General features: G+C 43.7%; 1 protein-coding gene across 3 annotated transcripts in view; it reads left to right on the top strand.

Moving 5' to 3' along the window:
- Positions 1-19,018, top strand: part of LOC139421726 (NLR family CARD domain-containing protein 3-like) — a 118,554-nt gene extending 99,536 nt beyond the window's left edge. Inside the window, exons 1-9 of one of the 3 annotated variants that reach the window (XM_071172841.1) lie at positions 7,142-7,224; positions 10,714-10,829; positions 11,099-11,181; positions 11,311-11,539; positions 12,692-14,462; positions 14,750-14,923; positions 16,158-16,331; positions 17,732-17,778; positions 18,412-19,018. In XM_071172841.1, the coding sequence (XP_071028942.1) occupies positions 7,142-7,224; positions 10,714-10,829; positions 11,099-11,181; positions 11,311-11,539; positions 12,692-14,462; positions 14,750-14,923; positions 16,158-16,331; positions 17,732-17,778; positions 18,412-18,944 (3,210 nt within the window). In that variant the 3' untranslated portion in view covers positions 18,945-19,018. Of the gene's footprint in view, positions 1-7,141; positions 7,225-10,713; positions 10,830-11,098; positions 11,182-11,307; positions 11,540-12,691; positions 14,463-14,749; positions 14,924-16,157; positions 16,332-17,731; positions 17,779-18,411 lie in introns of those variants that run through there. The other 2 variants (XM_071172840.1, XM_071172842.1) reach the window with 2 other exon arrangements.
- The last annotated feature ends 7,543 nt before the right edge of the window (positions 19,019-26,561 follow it).

The raw sequence follows: 26,561 nt of genomic DNA, 5'->3' as shown, positions 1-26,561 counted from the left end.
TACTCATCTCAGTTCTGTGAACTTGTGTGGCCTACCACTTCACGGTTGAGCCATTGTTGCTCCTAAATGTTTCCACTTCACATCCTATTTCTTCACAGTTGAGCCGTTGTAGATGTAGATTGGAAGGTGGTCTGCTCGATTTTATACACCTGTCAGCAACGGGTGTGGCTGAAATAGCCGAATCCACTAATTTGAAGGGTTGTCCACATACTTTTGTATATATATAGTGGACATTCTCTGTCCTGCTACTGTTAGGACTATAACATTATGTGAACTGATCTGAACAGGTTTAGGCTGGTCATCTATGATATGTAGGTTATATACAGTACATTCTCTGTCCTGCTACTGGTAGGACTATAACATTATGTGAACTGACCTGAACAGGTTTAGACTGGTCATCTATGATATGTAGGCTATAGCCGAGGTATAGACCTTGATCTACATATCACTAACAAACTGCTACTATACATTATAACCTAGTCTACTTTACATAATATAACATCTACACATCACTAACAACCCACTACTTTACATTATAACCTAGTCTACTTTACATAATATAACATCTACACATCACTAACAACCCACTATTATACATTATAACCTAGTCTACTTTACATAATATAACATCTACATATCACTAACAACCCACTACTATACATTATAACCTAGTCTACTTTACATAATATAACATCTACATATCACTAACAACCCACTACTATGCATTATAACCTAGTCTACTTTACATAATATAACATCTACATATCACTAACAACCCACTACTATACATTATAACCTAGTCTACTTTACATAATATAACATCTACACATCACTAACAACCCACTACTATACATTATAACCTAGTCTACTTTACATAATATAACATCTACATATCACTAACAACCCACTACTATACATTATAACCTAGTCTACTTTACATAATATAACATATCACTAACAACCCACTACTATACATTATAACCTAGTCTACTTTACATAATATAACATCTACATATCACTAACAACCCACTACTATACATTATAACCTAGTCTACTATACATAATATAACATCTACATATCACTAACAACCCACTACTATACATTATAACCTAGTCTACTTTACATAATATAACATATCACTAACAACCCACTACTATACATTATAACCTAGTCTACTTTACATAATATAACATCTACATATCACTAACAACCCACTACTATACATTATAACCTAGTCTACTTTACATAATATAACATCTACATATCACTAACAACCCACTACTATACATTATAACCTAGTCTACTTTACATAATATAACATCTACATATCACTAACAACCCACTACTATACATTATAACCTAGTCTACTTTACATAATATAACATCTGCATATCACTAACAACCCACTACTATACATTATAACCTAGTCTACTTTACATAATATAACATATCACTACCAACCCACTACTATACATTATAACCTAGCCTACTTTACATAATATAACATATCACTAACAACCCACTACTATACATTATAACCTAGTCTACTTTACATAATATAACATGTCTTACTTGTTGCAAAAAACCTTTCTGAATGGATCAATGATTTCCCCCTCAGATCAATCATGTCCGTTTTAGCCCTTCTGTCTACATTCTGTCATGTTGTCTTGTCTCTGTCCTTTCCCTTCGCCCTGTCTCCCTCTGCTGGTCGTGTTAGGTTACCTTTTCTCCCCCGCTTTCCCCCAGCTGTCCCTTGTCTCCTCTAACTACCCATTCACCCCGTTCCCCACCTGTTCCCTTTTTTCCCTCTGATTAGGTCCCTATATCTCTCTCTGTTTCTGCTCCTGTCCTTGTCGGATTCTTGTTTGTTTGTGTCATTCATGCCTGAACCAGACTGTCGTCATGTTTGCTGTAACCTTGTCCTGTCCTGTCGGAATCTGCCAGTCCATCTGAGCCTACCTATGTTTGGTAATTAAAGAAGCTCTGTTTAAGTTGATTCGCTTTTGGGTCCTCATTCACGCACCGTAACAGAAGAATCCGACCAAGAATGGACCCAGCGACTTCGGATCCTCTCCACTCAGCCGTCGAGATCCAGGGAGCGATGCTAGGCAGACACAAGCAGGAATTGTCTGCTGCTCGACATGCCGTTGAGACCCTGGCCACCCAAGTCTCCAACCTCACAGAACAGGTTCACCATCTCCGCCTCGATCCACCGGCCACTTCCAGGGCTTTCGAATCTCCGGAGCCCAGAATCAATAACCCGCCGTGTTACTCTGGGGAGCCCACTGAATGCCGCTCGTTCCTCACCCAGTGTGATATTGTGTTTTCTCTCCAGCCCAACACTTACTCCAGGAGCACTGCTCGTGTCGCCTACGTCATATCTCTCCTTATTGGACGGGCTCGTGAGTGGGGCACGGCAATCTGGGAGGCAAGGGCTGAGTGTACTAACCAGTATCAAGACTTTAAGGAGGAGATGATACGGGTTTTTGATCGATCTGTTTTTGGGGAGGAGGCTTCCAGGGCCCTGTCTTCCCTATGTCAAGGCAATCGATCCATAACAGACTACTCTATTGAGTTTCGCACTCTTGCTGTCTCCAGTGGCTGGAACGAGCCGGCCTTGCTCGCTCGTCTTCTGGAGGGTTTCCGCGCAGAGGTAAAGGATGAGATTCTCTCCCGGGAGGTTCCTTCCAGCGTGGATTCCTTGATTGAACTCGCTATTCGCATTGAGCGACGGGTTGATCTTCGTCACCGAGCTCGTGGAAAGGAGCTCGCGCTCTCCGTCGCCTCCCTCTCCGCATCACTACCATCTTCCTCTGCCGGCTCGGGTGCTGAGCCCATGCAGCTGGGAGGTATCCGCATCTCGACTGAGGAGAGGGAACGGAGAATCACCAACCGCCTCTGTCTCTATTGCGGTTCCGCTGGTCATTTTGTCACTTCATGTCCAGTAAAAGGCCAGAGCTCGTCAGTAAGCGGAGGGCTACTGGTGAGCGCTACTACTCCTGTCTCTCCTTCAAGATCCTGCACTACCTTGTCGGTCCATCTACGCTGGACCGGTTCGTCAGCTTCCTGCAGTGCCTTAATAGACTCTGGGGCGGAGGGCTGTTTTATGGACGAGACCTGGGCTCGGGAACATGACATTCCTCTCAGACAGTTAAAGGAGCCCACGGCCTTGTTCGCCCTGGATGGTAGTCCTCTCCCCAGGATTCAGCGTGAGACGCTACCTTTAACCCTCACTGTTTCTGGTAATCATAGTGAAACCATTTCTTTTTTAATTTTTCGTTCACCTTTTACACCTGTTGTTTTGGGCCATCCCTGGCTAGTTTGTCATAATCCTTCCATTAATTGGTCTAGTAATTCTATCCTCTCCTGGAACGTCTCTTGTCATGTGAAATGTTTAATGTCTGCTATCCCTCCTGTTTCCTCTGTCTCTTCTTCACAGGAGGAGCCTGGTGATTTGACAGGGGTGCCGGAGGAATATCACGATCTGCGCACGGTGTTCAGTCGGTCCAGGGCCACCTCTCTTCCTCCACACCGGTCGTATGATTGTAGTATTGATCTCCTTCCGGGAACCACCCCCCCCCGGGGTAGACTATACTCTCTGTCGGCTCCCGAACGTAAGGCTCTCGAAGATTATTTGTCTGTAGCTCTTGACGCCGGTACCATAGTCCCCTCCTCCTCTCCCGCCGGAGCGGGGTTTTTTTTTGTCAAGAAGAAGGACGGGTCTCTGCGCCCCTGCATAGATTATCGAGGGCTGAATGACATAACAGTGAAGAATCGTCATCCGCTTCCTCTTATGTCTTCAGCCTTCGAGATCCTGCAGGGAGCCAGGTTTTTCACTAAGTTGGACCTTCGTAACGCTTACCATCTCGTGCGCATCAGGGAGGGGGACGAGTGGAAGACGGCGTTTAACACTCCGTTAGGGCACTTTGAATACCGGGTTCTTCCTTTCGGCCTCGCTAACGCTCCAGCTGTCTTTCAGGCATTAGTCAATGATGTCCTGAGAGACATGCTGAACATCTTTGTTTTCGTTTACCTTGACGATATCCTGATTTTTTCACCGTCACTCCAGATTCATGTTCAGCACGTTCGACGTGTCCTCCAGCGCCTTTTAGAGAATTGTCTTTTTGTGAAGGCTGAGAAGTGCACTTTTCATGCCTCCTCCGTCACATTTCTCGGTTCTGTTATTTCCGCTGAAGGCATTAAGATGGATCCCGCTAAGGTCCAAGCTGTCATTGATTGGCCCGTCCCTAAGTCACGCGTCGAGCTGCAGCGCTTTCTCGGCTTCGCGAACTTCTATCGTCGTTTCATCCGTAATTTCGGTCAGGTGGCAGCTCCTCTCACAGCCCTTACTTCTGTCAAGACGTGCTTTAAGTGGTCCGTTTCCGCCCAGGGAGCTTTTGATCTCCTCAAGAATCGTTTTACATCCGCTCCTATCCTTGTTACACCTGACGTCTCTAGACAGTTCGTTGTCGAGGTTGACGCGTCAGAGGTGGGAGTGGGAGCCATCCTTTCTCAGCGCTCCCTCTCTGACGACAAGGTCCACCCATGCGCGTATTTTTCTCATCGCCTGTCGCCGTCGGAACGTAACTATGATGTGGGTAACCGCGAACTGCTCGCCATCCGGTTAGCCCTAGGCGAATGGCGACAGTGGTTGGAGGGGGCGACCGTTCCTTTTGTCGTTTGGACTGACCATAGGAACCTTGAGTACATCCGTTCTGCCAAACGACTTAATGCGCGTCAGGCGCGTTGGGCGCTGTTTTTCGCTCGTTTCGAGTTCGTGATTTCTTATCGTCCGGGCTCTAAGAACACCAAGCCTGATGCTTTGTCTCGTCTCTTCAGTTCTTCAGTAGCCTCCACTGACCCCGAGGGGATTCTCCCTGAGGGGCGTGTTGTCGGGTTGACTGTCTGGGGAATTGAGAGGCAGGTAAAGCAAGCACTCACTCAAACTCCGTCGCCGCGCGCTTGTCCTAGGAACCTTCTTTTCGTTCCCGTTCCTACTCGTCTGGCCGTTCTTCAGTGGGCTCACTCTGCCAAGTTAGCCGGCCACCCTGGCGTTCGGGGTACGCTTGCTTCCATTCGCCAGCGTTTCTGGTGGCCCACCCGGGAGCATGACACGCGTCGTTTCGTGGCTGCTTGTTCGGTCTGCGCGCAGACTAAGTCCGGTAACTCTCCTCCTGCCGGCCGTCTCAGGCCGCTTCCTATTCCCTCTCGACCGTGGTCTCACATCGCCTTAGATTTTGTCACCGGACTGCCTTCGTCAGCGGGGAAGACTGTTATTCTTACGGTTGTCGATAGGTTCTCTAAGGCGGCTCATTTCATTCCCCTTGCTAAGCTTCCTTCTGCTAAAGAGACGGCACAAATCATCATCGAGAATGTTTTCAGAATTCATGGCCTTCCGTCAGACGTCGTTTCGGACAGAGGTCCGCAATTCACGTCTCAATTTTGGAGGGAGTTTTGCCGTTTGATTGGGGCTTCCGTCAGTCTCTCTTCCGGCTTTCACCCCCAGTCTAACGGTCAAGCAGAACGGGCCAATCAGACTATTGGTCGCATCTTACGCAGTCTTTCTTTTCGCAACCCTGCGTCTTGGTCAGAACAGCTCCCCTGGGCAGAATACGCCCACAACTCGCTTCCTTCGTCTGCGACCGGGCTATCTCCTTTTCAGAGTAGCCTCGGGTACCAGCCTCCGTTGTTCTCATCTCAGTTCGCCGAGTCCAGCGTCCCCTCCGCTCAGGCTTTTGTCCAACGTTGCGAGCGCACCTGGAAGAGGGTCAGGTCTGCACTTTGCCGTTATAGGGCGCAGACTGTGAGAGCTGCTAATAAGCGTAGAACTAAGAGCCCTAGGTATTGTCGCGGTCAGAGAGTTTGGCTCTCCACTCAGAACCTTCCCCTTAAGACGGCTTCTCGCAAGTTGACCCCGCGGTTCATTGGTCCATTCCGTATCTCTCAGGTCATTAATCCTGTCGCAGTGCGACTTCTTCTTCCGCGATATCTTCGTCGCGTCCACCCGGTCTTCCATGTCTCCTGTGTTAAGCCCGTTCTTCGCGCCCCCGCTCGTCTTCCCCCCCCCCCCCCCCATCCTTGTCGCGGGCGCACCTATCTACAGGGTCCGTAAGATCTTGGACATGCGTCCTCGGGGCCGTGGTCATCAGTACCTAGTTGACTGGGAGGGGTACGGTCCTGAGGAGAGGAGTTGGGTTCCCTCTCGGGACGTGCTGGACCGTGCGCTGATTGATGATTTCCTCCGTTGCCGCCAGGTTTCCTCCTCGAGTGCGCCAGGAGGCGCTCGGTGAGTGGGGGGGTACTGTCATGTTGTCTTGTCTCTGTCCTTTCCCTTCGCCCTGTCTCCCTCTGCTGGTCGTGTTAGGTTACCTTTTCTCCCCCGCTTTCCCCCAGCTGTCCCTTGTCTCCTCTAACTACCCATTCACCCCGTTCCCCACCTGTTCCCTTTTTTCCCTCTGATTAGGTCCCTATATCTCTCTCTGTTTCTGCTCCTGTCCTTGTCGGATTCTTGTTTGTTTGTGTCATTCATGCCTGAACCAGACTGTCGTCATGTTTGCTGTAACCTTGTCCTGTCCTGTCGGAATCTGCCAGTCCATCTGAGCCTACCTATGTTTGGTAATTAAAGAAGCTCTGTTTAAGTTGATTCGCTTTTGGGTCCTCATTCACGCACCGTAACACATTCTCAGATACGTTTAGAAAACAACAGATTGAAAGACAATAAATAGCCACTTTTAAAGAATAAAATTAATTAATTAATTAATTAATATAAATAAGTCTGAGACATGGCCTTGTGTTGCTGTACTGTCTATAACTACCTTAACAAACTGTGACTTATTATTATTATTGACAGTTACCATGGATATGAAATGTCACAACTACATGTTCATGTGATGCATTAAATCACCTGACTGTTTCTATGTCTGTTAGTAAATGTTTTATTTCTCAAAGAGATAATGAATACATGAGAACAATTGACAATCAATAATAAGTTGTCACTGTGTTAATCACAACCAACATGTTGGATCTCTGTTTAGTTGTCACTGTGTTAACCACAACCAACATGTTGGATCTCTGTTTAGTTGTCACTGTGTTAACCACAACCAACATGCTGGATCTCTGTTTAGGGGTCAGTGCTCTAAAATGAGTCTCTCCGGGAAGAGAGAGGAGGGGGGCCCTGCTTCTAAAATTCATCTCTCTGAGGGACATGACACCAAAGCTAAGAGGTAAGATGATAATTTTATGAATAATTTATCAAGTTTATTTCCAAAATAAATAGCTATCTTAAGATGAATGCACAAACTGTAAATCGTTCTGGATAAGAGCATCTGCTAAATCAGGGGTACTGCAGGGGTTCTCAATCCGGGGTCTGTGGAGGTACTGCAGGGGTTCTCAATCCGGGGTCTGTGGAGGTACTGCAGGGGTTCTCAATCCGGGGTCTGTGGAGGTACTGCAGAGGTTCTCAATCCGGGGTCTGTGGAGGGACTGCAGGGGTTCTCAATCCGGGGTCTGTGGAGGTACTGCAGGGTTCTCAATCCGGGGTCTGTGGAGGTACTGCAGGGTTCTCAATCCGGGTTCTGTGGAGGTACTGCAGGGGTTCTCAATCCGGGGTCTGTGGAGGTACTGCAGGGGTTCCACGGCACCCTGACTGTACTCGTTGCAATGTTAGACATTTGATAGAATTTTCACATGACACGACCACTTTGCCTACTCTTAAATATTATTTTTTACCAATTGTGATGGTTGTTACCAGCAGAATATTGACAATATAACCGTTACATCAACACTCTTCACACCCGTTTAACAACTCTAAATATCTTTGGCATAGTAGGTATCAAGTCCCTTGCCAATAATGTTTCCTACAACATTGCATACAATGTTCATTTTCATCAAACACATATTACACCCTAGTTGTCTTCAACTGCCCAATTTATATCCATGCACAATTTAGGATTATTATTTAACAATGTGATGTTGTTATCCTCCAAAGGGAGAACTTGAAATAACATGATGGAGATAATTAAATAACAACATGATGTTGTGCTCCAAAGGGAGAACTTGAAATAACATGATGTAGATAATTAAATAACAACATGATGTTGTGCTCCAAAGGGAGAACTTGAAATAACATGATGTAGATAATTAAATAACAACGTGATGTTGTGCTCCAAAGGGAGAAATAACATGATGGAGATAATTAAATAACAACATGATGTTGTGCTCCAAAGGGAGAAATAACATGATGTAGATAATTAAATAACAACATGATGTTGTGCTCCAAAGGGAGAAATAACATGATGGAGATAATTAAATAACAACATGATGTTGTGCTCCAAAGGGAGAAATAACATGATGGAGATAATTAAATAACAACATGATGTTGTGCTCCAAAGGGAGAACTTGAAATAATATGATGAAGATATTTAAATAATCAGAAGAAAAACGTGTTTATTAAAATATGGAATCACTAAAAGTATATATTTTTGGGTTCAATGAACCTCTAGAGTTCTGATCAACAAAAGGTTCCTGTTTTGAGGATGGGAACCCAGCAGCCCTCCAGTGGTCAGAACAAGTCCACCCATTTTTTCCAGCACCCGGCCCGGGATTCGAACCAGCCACCTTTCAGCCATAGGTCATACTCCCTCCACAGCTCCAACTCCTTAGCCGCTGGGTGAAAACCTGAGTTAATCTTCAGAAATAAGCTTGAATTAATCTGCTAAAATGAAGACAAAATGCTATGCAGACAAACATGGTATTACTTGTTTACATAAGTATCATACATAAATCATTGCCAAAAGCACAAGACATACTGTTGCATATTATTAATGGATTGATCATATAGAAATATAAAACATTATTTTAACTACTACAAAGCAATTACATGTGGTGCAGGAACCACTGACTAACTGAATTATTCTATGGTATTATCAAGACACCTGCTGTTAACTCTTAATTACTTAGGACACCTGCTGTTAACTCTTAACTACTTAGGACACCTGCTGTTAACTCTTAACTACTTAGGACAGCTCACGAGGTGTCCTAAATATCTGCCGACTAGGTGGGACTAGAGACTTCATGCATAGCTTTAATTTATACCCATAAGTGTAAACTGTCTTTATTCTCAGCACTTATACGACCAATTTTCTACTCTGAGACGCTTTGTGGATGTGGACCCAGATCTCAACATATTGTTATAAAAAAAAACAGAATGTTTGTTTTACATAATAATAAAAAATGAGTATTATCAATGTAACCCACTGTAAAGACTGGGTTTAGTTGATTGTGTTGCACTGCTCATGTCCGCGTCCCCGTACAGAACTGTCCGCGTCCCAGTACAGAACTGTCCGCGTCCCAGTACAGAACTGTCCGCGTCCCCGTACAGAACTGTCCGCGTCCCCGTACAGAACTGTCCGCGTCCACGTTCGGTGTGGCGCCAAGCCGGTTACGCGCAGAGTGGACTGAGGTGATCTTGGGGAATAATGATGGAGTTTGTTACAGTGTTGAGACACCGAAGTTTACTGTTCAATTTGCTTTTTTCTTTACGGTCAGGGACAGTGTGAGTGTAGCCAGATCCTTTTCACTCTCTATCCTTGTTTCATTTTGTGATTCACCGGATTCATCATCGAGACGAGGGACAGACGAACGACCTGCTAGCTTGTCGGTACAGCTCGGTAAACTAGCTAGCTACTCTACCGGCAGCATCCTAGTTACCCTAGCTAGTCGGTACAGCTCGGTAAACTAGCTAGCTACTCTACCAGCAGCATCCTAGTTATCCTAGCTAGTCGGTACAGCTCGGTAAGCTAGCTAGCTACTCTACCAGCATCATCCTAATTATCCTAGCTAGTCGGTACAGCTCGGTAAGCTAGCTAGCTACTCTACCAGCATCATCCTAGTTATCCTAGCTAGTCGGTACAGCTCGGTAATCTAGCTAGCTACTCTACCAGCAGCATCCTAGTTATCCTAGCTAGTCGGTACAGCTCGGTAAGCTAGCTACTCTACCAGCAGCATCCTAGTTATCCTAGCTAGTCGGTACAGCTCGGTAAGCTAGCTAGCTACTCTACCAGCAGCATCCTAGTTACCATAGCTACCACTACATCATCACCGGCTGTCTGCATTTCTTGTGGACCGATGGAGCTCCCCGGTTGTTTCTTCCACCTGTTAAATCCCGGTGAGGCTTCTCCCTCTCTCGTTGACGGATGCTGGCTACCTCTGTCCGGTTCTCCTCTCTTCACTAGATGGACGGTAACTTTAGTGTTTAACCCGTCTGTGTCCAAGGACCGAACTTTTGAATATTATTTTCAGGGCGCCTCAATAGCAGGTATTGAACCCCGGGTAAATAATCACTAGTCAGAACCTCAACCTCAGTATACATTCATTATAAAAAATCATCTTAATATCTGATATTGTGAGTAAACAACCTTGAGAGTGCATCTTCCAGCACTCCAATAAATTACATCATTCAACCCTCCCGGTTAGTAAATTTACCTCAACATCCCCCGGAGAAGGCAGAGTAACGACACCAACCTTTTAGCGGGGCTGACAGACTGACTACAACGCTCGTGACGCTAAATTAATTTAGTTATTAATAATGACACACTGCTCGCGCCATTAACTAACGTCTAGAAGTCAGTTCTATTTGTGAAACTCTTCTTATGTTTCCCCATCTGAGCTCAGAGTAGATGAGAGATGTCATGTTTGTCTCTGTTGTGTTGAAGACCAATCCAGCAGGAGAGACCAGCCTCCCCTGTTCCCAGCTGTGTGTCCATGAAGAGTGACCGGTCTATGGAGCAACCTTTACAGTTTAGAAAGGGAGACTTTTCACTGAACCAAGGTAAGAAGAACTCATGGGTCCTGGTTAGTGAGTTAAACAACACTGTCTCTAGTCATTTCTCTTCTCCCACTTTCCCATTTATTGTTGTTGTTTTCATAATCCATAGGCTCATCCTTTTGTCCATTTTCATAGTCCTAAAACAATATTAAACAAACACAACATTCCCTCCCTGTGTGTGTGTGTGCATGTGCGTGTGTGTGTGTGTGTGTGTGCGTGTGTGTGTGTGTACTCCCTGGATGAGGAGATGTAATCTCATGTTTTGTCCACAGAAACCAACAGGAGAGATCAGTCAGAGATTCTCAGTGATCAGTCTTCCCAGAGTCATCAAACAGACCTGGCCTCCATATTCAGTGTATGTGGTCCTATTATGTACATTTGTTTTCGTTTATCTCAAGTAAATTTGATCTGTCAATCATACATTAATGTGTTAATGAGAAAGCATTTATTCTCTTGCTTAACTTAGTTACTTGATTTATTTCAGATGCTTGAAGAGAATATTATGACATTTGTGAAGAACGAGCTGAAGATGTTCAAGAGGATTCTTAGTCCAGAACTCCCAGAAGGCTTTGAGAGTCAGAAGCAGGATAAGGAAGTGGTGGATGCTGAAGATGAGAAGCAGGAGAGCAGTGCCAGAGAGGGGGCTCTGAAGATCACACTGCACGTCCTGAGGAAAATGAACCAGAAGGAGCTTGCTGACACACTGGAGAAATGTAAGATCTGTCTGCCTCATGTTGAATGCTGTTTTATAACATTTAAAAGTTGTAGCTAAAGTACAGCTAAAGTAGCTGTGTAACTCAATGATATTGTAGCAGTCATAACACTGTAATTTTTCAGAGTAAATAAGTCACGGACACTAGAGAAGCTTTAACCAAGTTGAATTCTTCCCAAGGGGTCGGTACAGCTGTTATTCAGACAACAAAACATCTGACACAAGCACTGATATTTAACCCTTTCTCCTAGGCTGAGTCTCCTCCTCCCTTTCTCCTAGGCTGAGTCTCCTCCTCCCTTTCTCCTAGGCTGAGTCTCCTCCTCCGCAGCCGAACAGCCAATGTATCTATGTTGCTCTATAAACCTTAGTGATATCTGTTCTTCCTCACTTCATCTGACCCCCTCCATCACTAATCCATGACTCTCTCCCCTTATCAATGCCTGCCACATGTAATCACTTCCCTGCACCAACACATTCCAAGCTTAGTGCATACACTATATACCTTCCTCCTACAGATACCCATTACCTTCTGGTGTAGACCCTCCACTATATACCTTCCTCCTATAACCATTACCTTCTGGTGTAGACCCTCCACTATATACCTTCCTCCTACAGATACCCATTACCTTCTGGTGTAGACCCTCCACTATATACCTTCCTCCTACAGATACCCATTACCTTCTGGTGTAGACCCTCCACTATATACCTTCCTCCTATAACCATTAACTTCTGGTGTATAACCATTAACTTCTGGTGTAGACTTCTGGTGTAGACCCTCCACTATATACCTTCCTCCTATAACTTTTAACTTCTGGTGTAGACCCTCTAAAGTCCCTCAGTGACATTTATATTTATTTATTTATTTTATATTTCATGTTCTCAAAACACAACACCTAGTGACCTCATCAAGTAGCAGCAGGGATGTGTTGTGGTGATTAATTAATAGAGAGAGAGAGACAACATTAATAATACCATCAATAATACCAATAATAATGTAATCAGTCACACCAGTCTGTAATGCATTATGAAAACATTTACACATTTATACAGTCAGTTAAAAGAATACATTATTATCATGTAAAACTTTACAACAGTCCTACAATACTGTAGGCATTAAAAGACGTAATATTAATATCCTCTGTGTTATTTCTAGATTCAGATGAGCTCGCTGTGATTTGCCAACGTGAACTCAAATCTAATCTAAAGAAGAAGTTTCAATGTGTATTTGAGGGGATCGCTAAACAAGGAAACCCAACACTTCTCAATAAGATCTACACAGAGCTCTACATCACAGAGGGTGGAACAGGAGAGGTCAATAATGAACATGAGCTGAGACAGATTGAGACAACAACCAGGAAACAAGCAAGACCAGAGACTGCAATCAAATGTAACGACATCTTCAAACCCTTAACTGGACAAGACAAACCTATCAGAACTGTGCTGACAAAGGGAGTCGCTGGCATTGGAAAAACAGTCTCTGTGCAGAAGTTCATTCTGGACTGGGCTGAAGGAAAAGCAAATCAGGATGTCCAATTTGTATTTTCATTCCCTTTTCGGGAGCTGAATTTGATGAAAGAGGACAAACACACTTTCATTGAACTTCTTAATCACTTCTCAATGGAAACCAAACAATCAGGAATCTCCATCTACAACAAGTACAAAGTTCTGTTCATCTTTGATGGTCTGGATGAGTGCCGACTGCCCCTAGACTTCCAGAAGAACAAGATCTGTTGGGACGTCACAGAGTCAACCTCAGTGGATGTTCTGCTGACAAATCTCATCAAGGGAAATCTGCTTCCCTCTGCTCTCCTCTGGATAACTACCCGACCTGCAGCAGCCAATAAGATCCCTTCACGGTGTGTTGACCAGGTAACAGAGGTACGAGGGTTCAATGACCCACAGAAGGAGGAGTACTTCAGGAAGAGATTCAGTGATGAGGACCTGGCCAGCAGAATCATCTCACACATAAAGACATCAAGGAGCCTCCACATCATGTGCCACATTCCAGTCTTCTGTTGGATTTCTGCAACAGTCCTTGAACACATGCTGAAACAGAAGAGAGAAGAGATGCCCAAGACTCTGACTGAGATGTACACACACCTTGTGGTGTTTCATACCAAACAGAAGAATGAAAAGTATCTTGGGAAAGAAGAGACAGGTCCACACTGGAATAAAGAGAGCGTTCTGTCACTGGGAAAACTGGCTTTTCAACAGCTTGTGAAGGGCAATCTGATTTTCTATGAAGAAGACCTGAAAGAGGCTGGCATTGACGTCAATGAAGCCTCAGTGTGCTCAGGATTGTGCACACAGCTCTTTAAAGAGGAATGTGTGCTGTACCAGGACAAGGTGTTCTGCTTTGTTCATCTGAGCATTCAGGAGTTTCTGGCTGCTGTATATGTGTTCCTCTCATTCATCAACAACAATGAGAATCTAATGGATGAACTGCAAACAAACGACGAGCCTGAAGTTACTTTCTACAAGAGTGCTGTGGATAAAGCCTTACAAAGTGAGACAGGAAACCTGGACCTTTTCCTCCGCTTCCTTCTGGGCCTCTCACTGGAGTCCAATCAGAAGCACTTACGAGGTCTACTGACAAAGACAAGAAGCAGCTCACAGAGCCATGAAGAAACAGTCAAGTACATCAAGGAGAAGATCGGGGAGGATCTCTCTCCAGAGAGGAGCATCAATCTGTTCCACTGTCTGAATGAACTGAATGACCATTCTCTAGTGGAGGAGATCCAAATATACCTGAGCTCAGGAAGTCTCTCAATACCCAACCTGTCACCTGCACAGTGGTCAGCTCTGGTCTTTGTGTTGCTGACTTCAGAAAAAGAGCTGGATGTGTTTGACCTGAAGAAATACTCCAGATCAGAGGAAGGTCTTCTGAGGCTGCTGCCAGTGGTCAAAGCCTCCAGAGCTGTTCTGTGAGTAAATAAAATGACATATAAGAACTAATCATCAGGAAGAAATATTCAGTTTAGAGAAAAATATGTATTATAATATGTATCTTAATATTATATTGTAAAACATACTGAATTAATGCATTGATTTTCACATTAGTATAACAATATGACCATACAATTCTTGGAAACGGAAGATGAATCTATATGTTCTTTGAGAGAATAAACCAAATGCATCTGCCATTGTCCTTCTACACTACTGTTGTTAAATTAACAGTGTGTTTGGGAAGTCATGATGATCTCTTTGTCAGGCTGTCAGGCTGTGGAATCACAGAGGAAGGCTGTGCTTCTCTGGTCTCAGCTCTGAGGTCAAACCCCTCACACCTGAGAGAGCTGGACCTGAGTAACAATGACCTGAAGGATTCAGGAGTGGAGCTGCTCTCTGCTGGACTGGGGAATCCCCACTGTAAACTGGAGACTCTGAGGTCAGTATTAGGTCAGTACTTTATGTATGTAGTTCTCCCATTTGAAAAAGTCACAATTACTCTCACACATTCACTTATAGTGTATTAACTTGCCATAAGTTTAGTATTTGGTCCCATATTCCATGCCTGCAGTGATTACATCAAGCTTGTGATTCTACTAACTTGTTGAATTTATTTGCAGTTTGTCTTGGTTGTGTTTTGGATGTTTTTCCTAATAGAAACTGAATGGTGAATAATGTCCTGTCATTTTGGAGTCACTTCACTTGTATTGTCAGTAAGAATAGAAGATGTTTCTGAACACTTCTACATTCATGTTGATGCTACCATGATTATGAATAATCATGAATGAATCGTGAATGATGATGAATGAGAAAGTTACAGAAGAACAAAGATCATCCCCCCTCTGTTATTGGTAATGGTGAGAGGTTAGCATGTTTTGTTGGAGAATAGAGCCACATTTGAAATGTTAGCTTCACTGTCTAAATAGATATGGTGTGGACTGTATACTCAATACAATCTAAATCTGATACCTCACTGTCTAAATAGATATGGTGTGGACTGTATACTCAATACAATCTAAATCTGATTCCTCACTGTCTAAATAGATATGGTGTGGACTGTATACTCAATACAATCTAAATCTGATACCTCACTGTCTAAATAGATATGGTGTGGACTGTATACTCAATACAATCTAAATCTGATACCTCACTGTCTAAATAGATATGGTGTGGACTGTATACTCAATACAATCTAAATCTGATACCTCACTGTCTAAATAGATATGATGTGGACTGTATACTCAATACAATCTAAATCTGATACCTCACTGTCTAAATAGATATGGTGTGGACTGTATACTCAATACAATCTAAATCTGATACCTCACTGTCTAAATAGATATGGTGTGGACTGTATACTCAATACAATCTAAATCTGATACCTCACTGTCTAAATAGATATGGTGTGGACTGTATACTCAATACAATCTAAATCTGATACCTCACTGTCTAAATAGATATGGTGTGGACTGTATACTCACATATTTGCACTATACATTTTTCTCTCTACAAGTAATATTATGATAATTTATAATAATGATACATTCATTTATGAATAGATATGGCAGGTTTCAGGATACTGATATATCTGAATATGTTGAAAAAATAAACTGCCTATATTTTTACCACCAAAGAATATCAGTGTGGTTTTAATATGATTTGACTCTTTGCAGGCTGTCAGGATGTCTAGTCACAGAGGAAGGCTGTGCTTCTCTGGTCTCAGCTCTGAGGTCAAACCCCTCACACCTGAGAGAGCTGGACCTGAGCTACAATCACCCAGGAGACTCAGGAGTCAGACTGCTCTCTGCTGGACTGGAGGATCCACACTGCAGACTGGAGAAACTCAAGTATGTAGAGGGTTTATGTCAATGTTCATATCAGACATGTTTGACTTATCAGACTGGTTAAGACAAACATTCTGACCACCACTTGGACAAATTATTTGTTACTGTGTGTGTGTGTCCAGTGTGTGTGTGTCCTGTCTGTATGTGGACAAAGTTGTGTGTGTTCAGTGAGTTCAGTGCAGTGTAAATCTCTCAATCTCTCACACACTGGACACACAGACACCCACACACACACACACACACACTCTGGACACACACACACACTGGACTCACACACTGGATTCACACACTGGACACACACACATACTGGAAACTCAAAAACTGGACACACACACACACACACACTGGACACACACAGTACACACACACACACACACACACACACACACACACACACACACACACACACACACACACACACACACACACACACACACACACACACTGGACACACACACTGAACACACATACTGGACACACACACACACTGGACACACACACTGGACGGACACAAACTGGACACACACTGGACACACACACACTGGACACACACACACACACACACACACACACACACACACTGGACACACTGGACACACACACTCTGGACACACACACTCTGGACACACACACACTGGACGGACACACGCTGGACACACACACACAAAAACACACACACACATATACAAGCACTGGACACACACACACTGGACACACACACACACACACACACTGGACACACACACACACACTGGACACACACACACTGGACACACCCACACTGGACACACACACACACACACACACACACACACACACACTGGACACACACACACACACACACACTGGACACACACACACTGGACACACACACACTGGACACACCCATACTGGACACACACACACACACACACACACACTGGACACACACCACACACACACACACACACACTGGACACACACACACTGGACACACACACACTGGACACACACACACACACACACACACACTGGACACACACACACTGGACAAACACACACTGGAAACACACACACAGACACACACTGGACACACACACACTGGACACACACACACTGATCACAAACACACACTGATCACAAACAAACACTGGACACACACTGGACACACTGGACACACACACACACACAAAGACAAACAAACATTCTCTTGATATATGCTATATGTGTGTGTGTGTGTGTGTGTGTGTGTGTGTGTGTGTGTGTGTGTGTGTGTGTGTGTGTGTGTGTGTGTGTGTGTGTGTGTGTGTGTGTGTGTGTGTGTGTGTGTGTGTGTGTGTGTGTGTGTGTGTGTGTGTGTGTGTGTGTGTGTGAGTTCAGGTATATCCCTCAATGACTGTCTGTTCTTCTGCTTACCGCTACAGTGTGGAACATGGTGGAGAGAACACAATGAAACCTGGACTTAGAAAATGTGAGTGTTGACTGAATGTTACTAAGAATAAGTCTTAATTCAAGTTAAGTCAAAGTCAAAGACCACCATCATTACTGACTTGTTCGTATTAAATATCAGCTGTAGTTCTACAGAAGCAGAAATCAGGGACACCAAAGTTTACACACACACACACAGACACACACACACACACACAGTACACACACACACACACACACACACACACACACACAGACAAACATTCGCTTGATATATGCTATATACGTGTGTGTGTGTGTGTGTCTGTGTGTGTGTGTGTTCAGTGTTTGTGTCTGTGTCTGTGTGTGTGTTCAGTGTGTGTGTGTCTGTGTGTGTGTGTGTTCAGTGTGTGTGTCTGTGTGTGTGTGTGTGTGTGTCTGTGTGTGTGTGTGTGTCTGTGTGTGTGTGTGTGTGTGTGTTCAGTGTGTGTGTGTGTGTGTGTGTAATTAATGGGAATAAGTGTGTTTTATATTACCATACAGTATAACATATGATCATTCAACAAGTCTCAAGTTACCTTAACTTCTCCTTTTGATACCTAGAAACATCTACATTAAATGAATTAGTGAAAAGTGAGTTAACATTCTAATGTGAATGATGATGATTTCTAATATTGTGTCTGGTTTCATCCATCAGATGCCTGTGATCTCACACTGGACCTAAACACAGTAAACAGACGCCTCTCTCTGTCTGAGGAGAACAGAAAGGTGACATGGAGGACAGAGGAGCAGCCGTATCCTCATCACCCAGAGAGATTTGAGGACTGGGAACAGGTGCTGTGTAGAGAGGGTCTGACTGGGCGCTGTTACTGGGAGGTAGAGTGGAGTGGGAGAGGGGATGAAATAGGAGTGACATATAAAGGAATCAGCAGGAGAGGAAGGGGTAAGGACTGTTGTCTTGGATGTAATGACAAGTCCTGGAGCCTGTACTGCTGTGACAACCGTTACATTGCCTGGCACAATAACATTTCCTCTACCTTAGACGTCCACCCCTCCAGCTCCCACAGAGTAGGAGTGTATCTGGACTGGCCATCCGGCACTCTGTCCTTCTATAGAGCCTCCTCTGACACACTGACCCACCTGATCACATTCACCTCCACATTCACTGAGCCCCTCTATCCAGGGTTCAGGGTTTGGTGGGATGGTGACTCAGTGTCCCTCTGTCAGTGATACACACACACTGGACAATCACACACACACACACACACACACACTGGACAATCACACACACACACACACACTGGGCAAAGACGCACACACTGGACAATCACACACACACACACGGGACAAAGACACACACACACTGGGCAAAGACGCACACACTGGACAATCACACACACACACACTGGACAAACACACACACACACACACTGGACAAAGACACACACACACTGGACAAACACACACACACACACACACTGGACAAACACACACACACACACTGGACGAAGACACACACACACTGGACAAACACACACACACACACACTGGACACAGACACACACACCTGCTGGAAACACACACTAGATACACACATACACACACTGGACACACACACACACACACACACTGGACTCACAGACACACACTGGACACACACACACACACACACACACAAACACACACTGGACTCACAGACACACGCTGGACACACACACACACACACACTAGATACACACACACACACTGGACGCACACACACACACTCACACTGGACACACACACACACACACAAACTGAACACACACACACATATACACCTGCTGGACACACACACTGGTTACACACACACACACTGGACACACACACACACACACACACTGGACTCACAGACACACACTGGACACACACACACACACACACACAAACACACACTGGACTCACAGACACACACTGGACGCACACACACTCACACTGGACACACACACACACCTGTTGGACACACACACTGGTTACACACACACACACTGGACACACACACACACACACACACTGGACTCACATACACAAACTGGACTCACAGACACACACTGGACTCACAGACACACACTGGACACACACACACAAACTGGACAAACACACACTGGACAAATACACACACACACAAACACAGTGGACACACACACACACACACACACACACACACACTGGACAAACACACACTAGACAAATACACACACACACTAGACAAACACACACACACACACACTGGACACACACACACACACACATACACACACTGGACTCACAGACACACACTGGACACACACACACACACACACACACACACACACACACACGCACACACACTGGACAAACTCACACTGGACACATACACACACAAACACAGTGGACACACACACACACAGGACACACACACACACTGGACACACACACTGGACACACACTGGACACACACACACACACACACACACACACACACACTGGACTCACAGACACACACTGGACACACACACACACACACACTGGACAAATACACACACACACTAGACAAACACACACACAAACACAGTGGACACACACACACACACACACACACACAGGACAAACATATACACACTGGACACACACACACACACACACACACACACATACACACACTGGACTCACAGACACACACTGGACACACACACTGGACACACACACACTGGACACACACACTCACACACACACACACTGGTCACACACACACTCTGGACAGACACACACACACACACACTGGACTCACAGACACACACTGGACACACACTGGACACACACACACACACACACAGTGGACAAACATATACACACAGGACACACACACACACTGGACACAAACACACTGGACACAAACACACTGGACACACACACTCTGGACACACACACTCTGGACACACACACATGCGCGTCTTTCTATAGTAGTGAGGACCTCTTACAACAACACTTAAAATACCAATGTAATCATGTGTTGTCTTTTATGTTGAAAAACTAATTATACAATTATATATAATTATATATGGACATACGCTCCATAGTTGTACAAGTATACAAGGATATATTGTACTTTTCATAATAAAACAGACTTGAAACAAGAAAAGGCTGTTAATTGTGAAAACAGTTTGTTTATTGATTTAACGTTTCCTCTGTCAGGTTGATGTTAACCTGCGACTGGTTGAAACATGAAACAAATATGAAATGAAATACAAAACAATTAAATATGTGGAATAGAATTAAACAAATTGTACAATTTGTACAACAGAGTGTTTTGATGCAGGGTCACTATAGCAACAGAGTGTTGTAATGCAGGGTTACTATAGCAACAGAGTGTTGTAATGCAGGGTCACTATAGCAGCAGAGTGTTGTAATGCAGGGTCACTACAGCAACAGAGTGTTGTAATGCAGGGTTACTATAGCAGCAGAGTGTTGTGATGCAGGGTCACTATAGCAACAGAGTTCTCTCTGCTCTCTCTGTTCTCTGCTCTCTCCCTCTTTCTGCTTGCTCTCTCTGCTCTCTCTGCCCTCTTCTCTCTGCTCTCTCACTCTCTGCTCTCTCTCTCACTCTCTGATCTCACTCTCTGCTCTCTCTGCTCTCTCAGCCTGCTCTCTGCTCTCTCTCTGTTCTCTGCTCTCTGCTCTGCTGCTCTCTCTTTTCTCTGCTCTCTCTCTGTTCTCTGCTCTCTCTTTTCTCTAATCTCTCTCTGTTCTCTGCTCTCTCTGTTCTCTGCTCTCTCTGCTCTCTGCTCTGCTGCTCTCTTTTCTTTGCTCTCTGCTCTCTCTCTCTGCTCTCTCACTCTTTGCTCTCTCACTCTTTCTTTGCTTTCTCAGCCTGCTCTCTGCTCTCTCTCTCTCTGCTCCCTCTCTCTCTCCCACACTCTGCTCTCTCTCTCCCACACACTCTGCTCTCTCTCTGCTCTCTCTCTCCCACACTCTCTGCTGTCTCTCTCTGCTCTCTCTCTCCCACACTCTTCTCTCTCTCTCTCTCTGCTCTCTCTCTCTCCCACACTCTGCTCTCTCTCCCACACTCTGCTCTCTCTCTCCCATACTTTCTGCTCTCTCTCTCTCCCCCACACTTTCTGCTCTCTCTCCCACACTTTCTGCTCTCTCTGCCCTCTTCTCTCTGCTCTCTCACTCTCTGCTCTCTCTCTCACTCTCTGATCTCACTCTCTGCTCTCTCTGCTCTCTCAGCCTGCTCTCTGCTCTCTCTCTGTTCTCTGCTCTCTGCTCTGCTGCTCTCTTCTCTGCTCTCTCTCTGTTCTCTGCTCTCTCTTTTCTCTGCTCTCTCTCTGTTCTCTGCTCTCTCTGTTCTCTGCTCTCTGCTCTGCTGCTCTCTTCTCTGCTCTCTCTCTGTTCTCTGCTCTCTCTGTTCTCTGCTCTCTGCTCTGCTGCTCTCTTTTCTTTGCTCTCTGCTCTCTCTCTCTCTCTGCTCTCTCACTCTTTGCTCTCTCACTCTTTCTTTGCTTTCTCAGCCTGCTCTCTGCTCTCTCTCTCTCTGCTCCCTCTCTCTCTCCCACACTCTGCTCTCTCTCTCCCACACACTCTGCTCTCTCTCTGCTCTCTCTCTCCCACACTCTCTGCTGTCTCTCTCTGCTCTCTCTCTCCCACACTCTTCTCTCTCTCTCTCCACCAATGAGAGAGGAAACATTCTGTTTATACCTCCTCTCCACCAATGAGAGAGGAAACATTCTGTTTACACCTCCTCTCCACCAATGAGAGAGGAAACATTCTGTTCTAACTCCTCTCCACCAATGAGAGGAAACATTCTGTTCCACCTCCTCTCCACCAATGAGAGAGGAAACATTCTGTTTATACCTCCTCTCCACCAATGAGAGAGGAAACATTCTGTTCTACCTCCTCTCCACCAATGAGAGAGGAAACATTATGTTTATAACTCCTCTCCACCAATGAGAGGGGAAACATTCTGTTCTACCTCCTCTCCACCAATGAGAGAGGAAACATTCTGTTTATACCTCCTCTCCACCAATGAGAGAGGAAACATTCTGTTTATACCTCCTCTCCACCAATGAGAAAGGAAACATTCTGTTCTACCTCCTCTCCACCAATGAGAGAGGAAACATTCTGTTTATACCTCCTCTCCACCAATGAGAGAGGAAACATTCTGTTCTACCTCCTCTCCACCAATGAGAGAGGAAACATTCTGTTCTACCTCCTCTCCACCAATGAGAGAGGAAACATTATGTTTATAACTCCTCTCCACCAATGAGAAAGGAAACATTATGTTCTAACTCCTCTCCACCAATGAGAGAGGAAACATTCTGTTTATACCTCCTCTCCACCAATGAGAGAGGAAACATTCTGTTTATACCTCCTCTCCACCAATGAGAGAGGAAACATTCTGTTTATACCTCCTCTCCACCAATGAGAGGAAACATTCTGTTCTAACTCCTCTCCACCAATGAGAGAGGAAAAAAACTCCACCAATTTTTGTTTTATTTTTATTTCTCCACTATTTTACCAGGTAGGCTAGTTGAGAACACCTTTATTTAACCAGGTAGGCTAGTTGAGAACACCTTTATTTAACCAGGTAGGCAAGCTGAGAACAAGTTCTCATTTACAATTGCGACCTGGTCAAGATAAAGCAAAGCAGTTCGACACATACAATGCCACAGAGTTACACATGGAGTAAAACAAACATACAGTCAATAATACAGTATAAACAAGTCTATATACGATGTGAACAAATGAGGTGAGATAAGGGAGGTAAAGGCAAAAAAAGGCCATGGTGGCAAAGTAAATACAATATAGCAAGTAAAACACTGGAATGGTAGATTTGCAGTGGAAGAATGTACAAAGTTGAGATAGAAATAATGAGGTGCAAAGGAGCAAAATAAATAAATAAATGAAATACAGTAGGGAAAGAGGTACAGTGCCTTGCGAAAGTATTCGGCCCCCTTGAACTTTGCGACCTTTTGCCACATTTCAGGCATCAAACATAAAGATATAAAACTGTATTTTTTGGTGAAGAATCAACAACAAGTGGGACACAATCATGAAGTGGAACGACATTTATTGGATATTTCAAACTTTTTTAACAAATCAAAAACTGAAAAATTGGACGTGCAAAATTAATCAGCCCCTTGATAATTCATGATACAATATGAATAACATTCCACCATGAGGTCACTAGGTAATAATGATACAATATGAATAACATTCCACCATGAGGTCACTAGGTAATAATGATACAATATGAACAACATTCCACCATGAGGTCACTAGGTAATAATGATACAATATGAATAACATTCCACCATGAGGTCACTAGGTAATAATGATACAATATGAATAACATTCCACCATGAGGTCACTAGGTAATAATGATACAATATGAATAACATTCCACCATGAGGTCACCAGGTAATAATGATACAATATGAATAACATTCCACCATGAGGTCACTAGGTAATAATGATACAATATGAATAACATTCCACCATGAGGTCACTAGGTAATAATGATACAATATGAATAACATTCCACCATGAGGTCACTAGGTAATAATGATACAATATGAATAACATTCCACCATGAGGTCACTAGGTAATAATGATACAATATGAATAACATTCCACCATGAGGTCACTAGGTAACAATGATACAATATGAATAACATTCCACCATGAGGTCACTAGGTAATCTGACTGCAGGAAAGCAGTAGCTACACAGCGATGTTATTGTAAACCCAAGGCTTTTCTGGTAAACAGGTTAAACTGGGTTTCTGATGATGCTGACATGGGGTCAGAGCCACTAAACTTTAACAGAAATGATGGAGTCCTAAATTAATCAGTAACAAAAATCACACAAAGTTTCTTGACATTGGGGAGGTGAATAAACCGTTCCCAAGGTTTCATTCTCAACACAAAGGAAACTCTCACTGACTTGACATGTTCTGGTTTTGAATTCAGGCTGCAAGGTAAGAATCCTACCAGGAATTATTCATGTAGGATGTTGGTAGAAAGTTGGTAGAAAGTTGAAGATACAGAGCCACTTGTCATCAGAAAGGTGCTCTCTCAGCAGAACTGAAAATATTTCAATGACTTGACATGTTCTGGTTGTGAATTCAGGCTACAAGGTAAGACTTTTCCCAGGGATTATTGTAAAGTGTGAAGAGAAATTAAATGTCTGGTGTTATTTTAGTATAGTGAATGAAAGTAAAACACTCACATCTAACAGTCCATTTCACCTGGGACAGCTACGTGACAGTTCAATCATACTAAATGGCGGTAACTGGGTGTAGTCAAGTCACATTATAACATGTTGTTCATATAGCTAACTGGGTGTAGTCAAGTTACATTATAACATGTTGTTCATATAGCTAACTGGGTGTAGTCAAGTCACATTATAACATGTTGTTCATATAGCTAACTGGGTGTAGTCAAGTCACATTATAACATGTTGTTCATATAGCTAACTGGGTGTAGTCAAGTTACATTATAACATGTTGTTCATATAGCTAACTGGGTGTAGTCAAGTCACATTATAACATGTTGTTCATATAGCTAACTGGGTGTAGTCAAGTCACATTATAACATGTTGTTCATATAGCTAACTGGGCGTAGTCAAGTCACATTATAACATGCTGTTCATATAGCTAACTGGGTGTAGTCAAGTCACATTATAACATGTTGTTCATATAGCTAACTGGGCGTAGTCAAGTCACATTATAACATGTTGTTCATATAGCTAACTGGGTGTAGTCAAGTCACATTATAACATGTTGTTCATATAGCTAACTGGGCGTAGTCAAGTCACATTATAACATGTTGTTCATATAGCTAACTGGGTGTAGTCAAGTCACATTATAACATGTTGTTCATATAGCTAACTGGGCGTAGTCAAGTCACATTATAACATGTTGTTCATATAGCTAACTGGGTGTAGTCAAGTCACATTATAACATGTTGTTCATATAGCTAACTGGGTGTAGTCAAGTCACATTATAACATGTTGTTCATATAGCTAACTGGGTGTAGTCAAGTCACATAACATGTTGTTCATATAGCTAACTGGGTGTAGTCAAGTCACATTATAACATGTTGTTCATATAGCTAACTGGGTGTAGTCAAGTCACATTATAACATGTTGTTCATATAGCTAACTGGGCGTAGTCAAGTCACATTATAACATGTTGTTCATATAGCTAACTGGGTGTAGTCAAGTCACATTATAACATGTTGTTCATATAGCTAACTGGGCGTAGTCAAGTCACATTATAACATGTTGTTCATATAGCTAACTGGGTGTAGTCAAGTCACATTAAAACATGTTGTTCATATAGCTAACTGGGTGTAGTCAAGTCACATTATAACATGTTGTTCATATAGCTAACTGGGTGTAGTCAAGTCACATTATAACATGTTGTTCATATAGCTAACTGGGTGTAGTCAAGTCACATTATAACATGTTGTTCATATAGCTAACTGGGTGTAGTCAAGTCACATTATAACATGTTGTTCATATAGCTAACTGGGTGTAGTCAAGTCACATTATAACATGTTGTTCATATAGCTAACTGGGTGTAGTCAAGTCACATTATAACATGTTGTTCATATAGCTAACTGGGTGTGGTCAAGTCACATTATAACATGTTGTTCATATAGCTAACTGGGTGTAGTCAAGTCACATTATAACATGTTGTTCATATAGCTAACTGGGTGTAGTCAAGTCACATTATAACATGTTGTTCATATAGCTAACTGGGTGTAGTCAAGTCACATTATAACATGTTGTTCATATAGCTAACTGGGTGTAGTCAAGTCACATTA

The sequence above is a fragment of the Oncorhynchus clarkii genome, chromosome 12, assembly GCF_045791955.1.
Source record: "Oncorhynchus clarkii lewisi isolate Uvic-CL-2024 chromosome 12, UVic_Ocla_1.0, whole genome shotgun sequence".
NCBI classification, from domain to species: Eukaryota; Metazoa; Chordata; class Actinopteri; order Salmoniformes; family Salmonidae; genus Oncorhynchus; species Oncorhynchus clarkii.
Note: the sequence above shows the minus strand (reverse complement) of the source record. Positions and strands in the feature narration are given on the sequence as shown.